The sequence below is a fragment of the Crocodylus porosus genome, unplaced genomic scaffold, assembly GCF_001723895.1.
Source record: "Crocodylus porosus isolate Cpor-Errol unplaced genomic scaffold, CroPor_comp1, whole genome shotgun sequence".
Taxonomy (NCBI): Eukaryota; Metazoa; Chordata; order Crocodylia; family Crocodylidae; genus Crocodylus; species Crocodylus porosus.
The window spans coordinates 44,581,440-44,592,723 of record NW_017728910.1 but is presented as its reverse complement, the minus strand read 5'-3'; the positions used below and the strand labels follow the sequence as shown (position 1 = coordinate 44,592,723).

Below are 11,284 nucleotides of genomic sequence, written 5' to 3'. Positions count from 1 at the left end.
GAACATCTTGCTGGGGTCATTTGACCCCAGTGATCTTTCCTGCCATGGCAGGGGGTCGGACTAGATGATCTGCTCAGGTCCCTTCTGACCCTAAAAACTATGAAACATCCACTGGTTTCTCTATCCACAGAGCCAGTCGTCTTATAGAAGGCAATCAAGTTGGTCAGGCATGACTTGCCCTTTGTGAATATGTGCTGACTGTTCCTAATTGCTTTCTTCTTCAAGTGCTTAGAAATGGATTCCTTGAGGATCTGCTCCATGATTTTTCCAGGGACTGAGGTGAGGCTGACTGGTCTGTAGTTCCTTAGATCCTCCTTCACTTTCTTAAAGAGAGAGTCCCTCAGGCCCTTGGTTGTATCACACCTGGCCCCATAGACTTGTACATGTCCAGCTTTTCTAAATAGTCCCCAGTATGCTCTTTCATCACTGTCAGCTTCTCCAAACTGTGCTGCCTGGTGCAGTAACCTGGGAGCTGACCTTGTCTGTGAAGACAGGCACTGAGCACTTCAGCCTTTTATGCATCCTCTGTTACTAGGTTGCATCCCTTATTCAGCAAGGGATCTACACTGTTAACAAATAAAAGCTGGTTAACTGTTTTCAAAGCTGGTTAACAAATAAAATTCTGGGCTAGCCTGTTAACTGTTAGCAAATAAAATTCTGGACCAGACTAAGGGAGTGACGCGACACCTCGTTCAACGAGTGACAGAAAGGCTTTATTTACTGCAAGTTTTCAAAGTCAAATGAGCCCAAGCCAAAGCAGTCCAGTAATTAGCTATAAGGTGATGATTTCTCACTAAACAGGTGACAAGAGAGATGGTCTGTTTCTTCCAGCTTCTTGAGGTAGCAGGGGCATAGCAGCACTTCTTGTCAGAGAGATCTTTCATTCCTGAGGTGTGCCCTGTTAGCTGTTCCACTTTGTTTTATACCCTTAGTTCAGCTTCTTGAAACCATTCTTGAAGTTGTGTAAATCAAGAGAGAGTTCCAAGCAGTGTTTGACAGGAAAATCCTGTTAATCAAACTGCTTATTATTGGTTACCAGAAAATTCCAATTTGAATGAATTACCTTCCTCAGTGACAAGGGGTTATCCATTTCTATGAAGTTTAAAACATATCGAGAAATTGATTAACAATCAGGAAAAATGCAAGGGAGTTTTGGGGAGTGTCTTTGGAAAATCAAGGGAATCACTGGACAAAACAGAACTATATCAGGAGAGGGACATCTATTATATATGGAAAATGACTATTCCTGTACATAACATGGGTTAATTGCAAGAGAAATATTTATCGTACTAATTAATCAAGGATAAACATTTCACATGGTTACATACTAGACAGCTAGGAGCCTGCTTGAAATCATAATGAATATAGTGAGATAAGCTGCAAGGGATACCTCATTATTTTTTCTCAGATGGCCTACCTGTGAACTCGCGTCCTTTTGCTTTATGTAGTTAGCATCAGTATTTTGCATTTTACCTTTTGTGAGTAGGCCCCAGGTTAGCATGAGTTTCAGAGTCATCACACACTTTCCCTGATCCTCCTTTTGTTACCAACATACTTGTAGAAACCCTTTTTACCCTGCTTGTCCCTTGCTGGCTGCATCTCCAGTTGTGCTTTGGCCTTCCTGACTTCATCCCTGCATGCCTGAGCAATACTCTTCTCCAATAGTTGTTTGTCCTAGTTTCCACTTCTTATAAGCTTCCTTTTTGTGATTTAGCTCACTGAAGAGTTCCCTGTTAAGCCAAGCTGGTCTTTTGCCATACTATCTAGTCTTTCTGTGCTTTGAGATGCTTCATTCTTGTGCCCTCAGTAAAGTTTCTTTATAGTACGGCCAGCTCTCCTGGGCTCCTTTGTCTCTCAGACCAGCCCCTTAGGGGATCCTGCCCATCAGTTCCCTGAGTGAATCCAAGTCTCGTTTTCTGAAATCTAGAGTCCTTACCTTGCTGCTCTCCATTCTTCCTTTCCTCATGAACCTGAATTCAAACATCTTGTGGTCGCCGCTGCACAAATTGCCATCCACTGCTGCATTCCCCACCAATTGTTCCCTGCTTGTGAGCTATTTTGAAATAAAGTCATCTTGTGTGTAGTGATCATTTACTGTCCCACATCCCTTTGCCACATAGTTGCAGATGGTGTGTGCCTTTGACAGTGCCACCCTCTGTGGTCATTGCTGCAGTGTAGTTACCCCACTCATTGCATGCACAAGGTTTTTATTTCATAGATTTCATAGACATTAGGTCTGGAAGGGACCTCGGAAGATCTTCAAGTCCAGCCCCCTGCCCCAGGGGCAGGAAGTCAGCAGGGATCATAGGATCCCAGCAAGATAAATATCCAATTTTCTCTTGAAGGTGTTCAAAGTAGGGTGCCATCATGTCTGTTTGGGTTACCTTTGTGGTCAGGGGCTATGTTTGTTGGTGTTAGCCTTTTTGTGAGCAACTGAAGTGCCCCAATTATAAGTAATATTTAGAATGGTCATTGCAGGTATGTTTAATGCCTATTTGTAGTTGGATTAAGCCTGTTCCAGGTAAGCTTGTATAAGTTAGAATAATTGTCTGTGGCTGCCGTAAATTCTAATGTTCCCTTTTTCTTGATATGGAGACATTCAGTGCTGGAACTATGAGTTAAGCCTTTTGGAGATGAGCTTTTCCTCATCAGGACTGCATCACAGGCTACTCATGCAATCCCTTTGGAGTCAGTACCTTATTGTATCTGTTCTAAATATTCAGATACAATAAACTTGTGGGCCTGGATTGTCAAGTGTTCATTGATTTCCTTCCAACAGCAATATGCCCATTTGTATTTCAGACATTGAATAGGGATCCATTTCCCTCTCCCCTCTGACCAATACAGTGAAATGCGTCTCTGGCGTGAACGCTAGGGGTGTGAATTTGATTTGGATTCAGATTCGGTCTGAATCAAGGACAGTGATTTGATTCGGATTACTGTGCCTGATTTGATTCGGCCAAATCCGAGTCTGAAAATTCGATGCTGATTTGGAGAATCAGAATTTTTTTTTACATACGTCAAGGTACCAGTGCGGCCTGAGAACTCTGCGATGCTGGGGTGGATGGAGCATCCCACAGGAGTGCAGGGGGGCCCTCCATGTGCTCAGCAGCGAACCTGGAAGCAGGCTGGAAGTACTCTCAGTCCTCTTCCAGGGAGTGGGCTGAGGGGCCTCCCCATGCCTACCTGGCTCAGTGACTGTTGACCCAGAAGTGAACCAAAAGTGCCTCTGGTCCACTTCCGGGTCTGTTACAGAGTGCACTGGAGAGCCCCCTACACTTCTGTGGGACACTTCGTGTCCCAGCATTGCAGCATTCACAAACCACCTGCTACCTAGAGGTATGTAGAAAAAACATTTAAAACTGTCTATGTCTGAATCTCTCCAAATTGATTTGGAGGGTTCCAATTTGATTTGGAGATTCAGCCACTGAATTGGGTTGAATCTCTGCCAGATCAAGTCAGGGACCGAAGCTTTGCACAGCCCTAGTGAATACCAAATCTCTTCCACACAGGCAAGGTGAGTAGTTTCCTGTTTGTGCAGGATGAGTTTGCTGTAAGCAAGCATTGGCTAGCTGCAATAGTTGTGGGATGTGGGGGCAGAAATCTATCCTGCTTGCATCTCTTTCTTCATTTAGAGCTGCTGTGGACATGAGGTAAGTAGGGATGTAATGGGTAGCGTTGATACAGTGTTTCAGCCGTATGAGAGCTCGTCCCATTTTAAGCTATTTGTTTTTGTTCTTGATTTCTAAGAATTGGAATGACCTGGACCACCAAGCCTTTGTGCTGAACCACCTCTCGGATTTGCTGGAACTGCTACTGGATCCAGACCAGCTCACAGCTTCCTCTCACTCCACCCACAGCAGCCTTGTCTCCCTTGAAGCTGTTCAAGCACTCAGCTTCCTGATAGAGGGATCTCTGTACAAAGCCAAAACTGTCCACCCCTTGCATGAACTTGCTCTCTGGCAGCCCTTTCATGTGAAGAATGGCTATTCCAAGATCTCCAGAACTTTCTCTTTTCCCAAGCTAGAAGGCTGGCTGAGGTCCTGCCTGACTGTGAACCCATTTGGGATGTCTGCCTGCCTCAAGTCTGGGAAAAAATTGGCATGGGCACAGCAAGGTAGCTCTTGGTTTTGGCTTTCTTTTTGGCATTAGGATTAATTTTTGGCTTTTTCTGTGTTAATGTGGGATCTGGCACTTGAGCATGAGCAGACTTTCCTTTCATTTTGTTTACAGGACTGGAGGGGGAGTTCACAGCTCCAAGGGTTGGTCACACCAAGTGACTTCACTCCCTCTTACCAAATTATTTCCATCCATTAAACCCTCATTTCTTATTCTCCATTCTCCAGGTTTGGACTTCCCATCACTGAACAATGTTGATCTCTTAGTATTGCTCAGCTTATATTGGTTTTAGTTAGTATATAAGCTTTCATATTATTACAGATATGTTTTGTAAATGTGGAGAGTTCATTACTTTGTACTGTATTGTAATGTGTATGAAAGCAAAGGATTGATTCAGCAACTTAAAGGTCACATGAAATGAATGTGTTAAGGTTCTCCCTGCAGTTCTGCTGATAGTATCACTCTTCTTGCTTGGGGAGCAACAGATTAGTGGGTTGATTTTCCAGGTACTTATTCCAGTGATTGAGACCACATTCATGAAGAATTGATCCTCAAACACCCTTAGGCCAAACACTGTAGGTCAGTGTTACTATCCTTTTTTAAAGATGTAGTTTGAGGCACAGGGTAGGTTAAGTGATTAACCAAGGCCATGCAAGGGAGTCTGTGACAAAGGAAACTGAACAATTTCTCCAGAGATCTAGCTGGGATGCTTTAACAACATTTTTTTTGATGCTGCTAAATATCAGTCAGGTGTCAAAACAAAGATGAGGGATTTAATTTAACTTGTGCGTATACATTTTCTTAGGGGAAGACAGCAAGTTTAAGTGTTTTTGTCCTCAGGCTCCATGGTAGTAAGAATGGAAGAATTGTGCTAATAGGGAGGATATTTTGAGGGCTGTGCACTTGCAAAGGGCACTCCAGTGGGTTGGAAAGCTCTGGAATAGATTTATAGGGCCACGTCCTATTCCATCTATTAGAAGTCTACGTGGACTTTGATTCCTAAGAATGACCTGCTTCAGTGCTTGCAAAAACAGTATTGCATGTGCTTCTGTAACATGCTACCATGTTAGCCTTTGGACTGAGTAACTAAAAGCAGCAAATAGGAAGAAGACACACCTCACTTGTGCATTTACTAATTTTCTGGGACACAAGCAGGGTGGAATTGGGTCAAAATTAGATGCCTAAATCACTTAAGAGCCTAATTAGGTGGAATGGGATCTGGTCCGCTATGTCCCTTTAGTGCACTGGTGGAAGTCTGCAAGCTGCTGACTTGTAAGTCTAAATCACAGCGTGGCAGGGAGATCCCTTGTGCTCAGGAAGAACCTTCCTGAGAGTTGAGAGGTAAATAATTTAAAGCACCAGTGCAGTTGGTTTTTGGTTGAATAGTATTCTGTAGCTCCCAGATACTGTGTGGTAGATGGTATAGTGTTATGGGCACACCTGTGTAAGAAGAATGTCTGAAGGTCTGTTTTGTGCCTTTTTAAAATTAATTTGTACAACTCTGGTCTTGTAGTTGAAGGAACAACTAAGAGAGCAAAGATTGCCTGCAATGCCCACATGGTCCCTGAGGCTTACCGCATAGTGGTGATGAGTCAGGTCTACAAGCAGACTTTGGCCAAGAGCTCAGAAACCCTGGAGGGTGCTCATGTAAGGATCCATCGCTGCAATGAGTCTTTTATATATCTGCTGTCTCCTTTACGGTGAGTTTGATTCACCTGGGATGCAGTGAAAAGTTCTGGGTACCTCTGCTGGCACCCAGAACTAGCAAAATTCTTTTATTCTTCCCACTAGACAGAACTGTTGCAAATAGGCTCCAACCTGTGCATGGTCATCCCAGCTCACTATAGGCTCTCTCTCTCTCCTTCAGGTCTGTGACCATCGAGAAGTGCAGCAATAGCACCTTTATTCTGGGCCCTGTGCAGACAGCCATTCACATCCACAGCTGTGACAATGTTAAAGTCATTGTCGTCTGCCACTGTCTCTCTATCTCATCTACTACTGGCTGCACCTTTCATATCCTTACACCTACACGTCCTCTCATCCTGTTGGGTAACCAAGCAGTAACTTTTGCCCCTTACCATACCCATTACCCAATGCTTGAGGACCACATGGGTCGAACAGGCCTGGCTACAGTGCCTAACTACTGGGACAGTCCCATGCTGGTGTGCAAAGAGAACAGCGATGCAAATGTCTTCCGGCTCTTACCGTCCTCCGAATTTTACACCTTTGTTATTCCTTTCGAGATGGAGGGAGACACAACAGAAACGCCTGGAGGGCTTCCATACGCTTATCAGAAGGCACTGAGACAACGAGAGCAGAAGATTCAGGTTTGGCAGAAAACTGTGAAAGAGGCTGGACTGACCAAGTAAGTATTGGCTTCTTCCAGGAAGGAGAAACGTGTGTTTGAGGCTCAGCTTGTCCATGCATGTAGAAATTCGTTTCATTTGGCAGCGTTGAACAAAAATGCCCTCTTAAGAAAGTCTTTTGTGCATGTTAGAATGCTAGTGTGTTAGGAGCTTCGAGTCTTGGGATTTTGCTTTTTAGTACTGCGACTCCTGCTGCCTTTACATATACTTGGGGAGGGGAAGAAGCAGGCAACAGGAGTTTCAAAATGCATATAATTTTTTTCTAAATAAATCTGCCTGGATTGTAGAGATTTTTCTCCACTTGCCAAAAGCTCGCATAAATATTATGAAACAAAGCAAAACAACACCATCACCCACTGCAGCCTTCAGTTTATTAAGTATATGAATCTCTTGGATGCAAAAGGGATTGTTCAAACTGAAAAGTATGCAGCTGTCGAACTAAAAAGCACCAACACAATCAAGGCTCTGGCTAAACCTCTAGACCTCTATCTACCACTTACGTCTAGCCTTTTTACATTTTGATATACACATTTGTTCTTCCAGCACTCATTATAAAAGTCTGAAGAAGTTAAAATGCCTTCTCTTGATGCTAAAAAGAGCTGAAAAGTAGCAAAGCTCTTTAGTTAGTGGCAGTTCTGAGGTTCTCTGGTTTCTGTCTCATAAGTATGCACGGCACTATTATAATGCAATAACCTGCAGTATAGCCTTATTCAGATACACACCACAATGGGTAAAACTTGCATGTTAAGAATAGTATGAAGTGATTTAGCTTCTTTTTTGTTCTGGGTTCTGCTGATAAGTTTTGTGCATGAGTCATGTTAGCCAGGTCATGGAGAGATCCTGTAGCTTCTTTGCCTTCTTTAAATTTCCAGTTGTCAGTCTGGAAATCTAGCTTTAACTAACAAGACTGGATGGATGATACTAACAGGCCATCAGTCCTTCCAAACCACCTTATGGTGCTTTTATTATTTATCATCTGAGGAGTCCCATGTTGTGCATAATTTGCTTGATCTAAGTAGTCTTTGTACCGTACAAATTCCAAGACACTTGGGTGTATTGAAGAGAATCACCTTACAATTTGAGAGTCTTCTGATTCAGGACTTCTGTTGTTCTTTATTACACCTGTTTGTCCTGATTATCCAGATTTCTTATGCCTGAGTGGGTATTTGTTGAGTAAGGATGGAACTATGGAAATGGCCATTCACTGGAGACCATATATTTAAATCCTGCCTGGATTGCAAAATGACTGAGATGTTCATACTGAAATTCCACGTGATGTAGATGTTTGTTTATGGAGGTGGTTTGTTTTTGCATTCTGTTATAACTGCTTGTGCTCTCTGCAACATCAGACCAAAGCCAGAAGTCAGTCCCAGACAGCAAAGGTGTGGTAACAGCAGTGTGAGGATGTTTACATGACTTTTGTCAGCACTAGCACTGTATCTTTTTCAGAAGCATTATAAATAATCAAATTCACTAAATAAAAACTCTTTCTCTTAATATCAGTGGTAGTTCAAGTCCTAAACCCAAACAAAGTCAGTTGTAGTAGGAATGAGTTTATTACTATTTTCCACTGGGGAGGGCTACTCATTTCAGTCGTTGAAGAGAGAGACCTAGAAGTATGGCCCAAAGGCTTGCAAAACTGTGTATCATTTGCTACATTTTTCTTATTCTGGTGGGTTCCAGGAGTCAAAGGAAGCAGTTCCAGGTACTAGTGGAGAACAAGTTCTATGACTGGCTAATTTACACAGGACTTCGTCAGCAACTGGACAGCCTTGTGCCTCCTGCAGCAGGCTCAAAGCAGGCAGCGGGGTAGGATTGTCTTCACTAACAGAAGGGTGAGTATGGGGGCCATTTCTCTCCTGTTATGTCGTAGGAAAATTTCCCATCCTCTTCTATATACAGCAGCTGTGGGGTGCGGAGGGGGCCCTATCCAGGTGTGAATCAAGAATGTGAAATTGTTCTATGGGGCTGCTCCCAACAACATCAGATCAAGCTTAAGTTTGGAGCCAAAACCTCTGAATGGCCCTCTGCTGTCTTGTACACCCTAGCTCCTCTGCAGAAGAGCCTACAGGTCTGCTGATGTTACTTACTCACATTCTCATCTACTCACTAGAACCTTTCGGCAGGGAGGTTTTTTTTGATGCTTCACATAATTTCTACTTAATCTGTTCCCCAAAGTGGTGATGTAGCACATGCAGGCACTTGTGCATAACCTATCATCACAGTACATTTTAAACCATAATGAATGATTTTCTAAATTCCCACTGCTCTTGATCTTCACATTGCCTTTTTCTCCTGCAAAGCTGTGGACCTCATGTAGGGGAAGTGATCAAATCTCTGGAGACTGTGTTTAGGGAGTAAACCTTGCTTCTCTACTTTGTTACAGAGTTCTGAAGACAGATGATGACAAACCACAGTCAGTTCCTAGTGACTGCTTTGGGGCCAGGCTATTTTGTTGCCAATGAATTAGGAAATTCAAAGCCTGCAGCTTCAGCATGAACCGGACTCTCTTTTCCTCGTTAAAAGATCATGGCATCATGTTGCCACCTTCCAGGATTTGGGATATATGAAAAACTTGTTTCATCAACCCAGCCCAGCTTCTAGGGAAAAACATAAATGAAGGACTGTATTGGTACAAAACAGTGGTAGAGAAGCAAGCCTGAGCTTGGCTGTCAGCCCCTTAGTCAGGAGGCAGCTGGTAGAATTCAGCAATCTTGGCCTGAACGTATCCAGTAGAGGAGGCAGTTCCTGGTGTGAAGCTGGTTCCATGATTGTGACTTTTGGGAGCACTTTTATGGCAGAGCCTGGTATGTTTTTATAAACTGCAGAACAAATGTTTGATTACCCAGTGTGTAAAATTCAGTACATATATTTTTATATAGAGATGAGTTTAGCCGTTGAACTATGACATTCTGTGAAATCTCCTAGATCTCTTTGTTTCCTGCTGTTTTCCACTAAATTTTAATAAATTGAATTCTGAGACAAGCCAAGTATGTTTTTTAAGGAAAAGGTTTCATCTGTTAATGGGAACTTAAAGTGACACAGAGCACTGCAGGAGCTGACAGAATGACCAGGCCAGCATTTCATTAGGGGGAAAGTGCTGATTCCCTTAGCTGCAGCTAGTTGGATTTCTCACTTCTCTGAAAGGTCAGCGTGTTTCAGATTATGCTGAATATCATGATAGTAATTTGATTTGAGCAGCATTTACTTTGCTCAATATTTTAGCTTCTCTCTTGAGCCTCACTGTGAGTGGGCCCCACCCTTGTTTCCTGCTATTGAAGTAGTTCTTCCCTAGGAGCCCCTCTTAGATCCACATCCTAGGGGCTAATTCAGAGTGGTGAGGTAAAACAGGAGAGCTTTGGTCTGTTTGATTAAATGCAGCCTGGTGAGATGTTTAATTTTCCAAATTGCAAACATGAAACGCATCTAAATACAGTGGTCATGAGGAAAATGCCAAGATCAAATTCTCTGGGTGTCTTTTGGGGTAGCATTTGAAGTATTCAGCAGTTTACCTGTGCAGTAAAGATGTAGCAAGGTGGAGGAAGAATGGGGCATTTGAGAGGCATGCGTGGAGGAGACTAAGGGAATCACAAGGGTAAATCTAGCTCACCAGGTGCAAATTAGTGCAGCTTCATTGAGGTCAGCAGAGACACCATGGTAATTTACCCCAGCTGGGGATTTAGCCTTCAGTTTTCATTTTATGAGGACCTTCCCTTTACCCAGGGGGAGATCTGCCTAAACCACAAGGCTGTGTCCCCAAGAGCATAGATGCGTTTGGCTAGGGACAAGAAGTGGTGGCGCACCTTGTGCCACTGCTACTTGTCCCCGGGGTACTCATGTGCTGTGTGTCCTCTGGCTTGCGGCAGGTTATCCCAGGTGGCGCAGGTGAGGCTGGTCCCAGAAGTCCTCCCTGAGATCCTGGGGGCCTTAGGGAGCTGCAGCTGTGATGCTCCTGTAACTTGGAGCTTGGCCAGCTGGTGAAATGTGGCTCTGGGCCACCAGGCTCTGGTGTTGGGTGTTGCGTACTGCACCCTTGTTTGCTGCCCTGCTTTTTTTGCATAGGTTTTTTTAGCCCAGGATCTTCTGCAGGTGGATCTTCTATCCACAGGTGGGTCTGAGGCGCCACATACTGCATGGCCGCATTCATTTGGACATGGCCCAAGTAAGAAGGAAAGGTGGGGGCGTGGCGCTCTACATTAAGGAGGAATACATATCCTCATCAGGTAGCACAGAGTCAGAGGAGGGGCACTCTGAAGTTCTCTGGGTTAGAATACAAGGCAGTCGAGGGGAAAGAGGCTTAATGGTGGGGGTCTACTACAGACCACCCAAACAAGGGGAAGAGCTAGATCAGGAATTCTTAAGTCAGCTCACGGAGGTGGTTAGGTCAAAGGATGTGGTCATCGTGGGAGACCTGAACTTTCCAGACATCTGCTGGGAAGAGCAGTCAGCCAGGTCTCACCACTCACGTAGGTTCCTAGCCAGAATGCAGGACCTCCATCTAACCCACGAAGTGCACAGCCCCACCAGGGGAGACGCCTTGTTGGACCTGGTGCTGGCCACCGGCGACGACCTGGTGAGGGGGGCTGCGGGTGTTCGACCACCTGGGTGACAGCGATCATCGCCTGCTGGAATTCACCATCCAGCGCAAGGTGGCAAAGGCCTGCAGCAAGGCAGCAGCCCTAGATTTCTGGAGGGTGGACTTCAAAAAGCTGAGGACAATAGTCGGGGAAGCACTGAGGTCCCGGAGGGGAGGGGAGACAGGTGTCTAAGAAGAGTGGTCACTCCTTAAGGAGACGATC

The 11,284-nt window shown here is 44.4% G+C and overlaps 1 protein-coding gene across 1 annotated transcript in view; it reads left to right on the top strand.

Moving 5' to 3' along the window:
• Window positions 1-9,470, top strand: part of TBCCD1 (TBCC domain containing 1) — a 15,410-nt gene extending 5,940 nt beyond the window's left edge. Inside the window, exons 3-7 of the mRNA XM_019533101.1 lie at window positions 3,751-4,117; window positions 5,633-5,819; window positions 5,987-6,484; window positions 8,169-8,320; window positions 8,872-9,470. Of these exons, the coding sequence (XP_019388646.1) occupies window positions 3,751-4,117; window positions 5,633-5,819; window positions 5,987-6,484; window positions 8,169-8,298 (1,182 nt within the window). The 3' untranslated portion in view covers window positions 8,299-8,320; window positions 8,872-9,470. The remainder of the gene's footprint in view (window positions 1-3,750; window positions 4,118-5,632; window positions 5,820-5,986; window positions 6,485-8,168; window positions 8,321-8,871) is intronic.
• The last annotated feature ends 1,814 nt before the right edge of the window (window positions 9,471-11,284 follow it).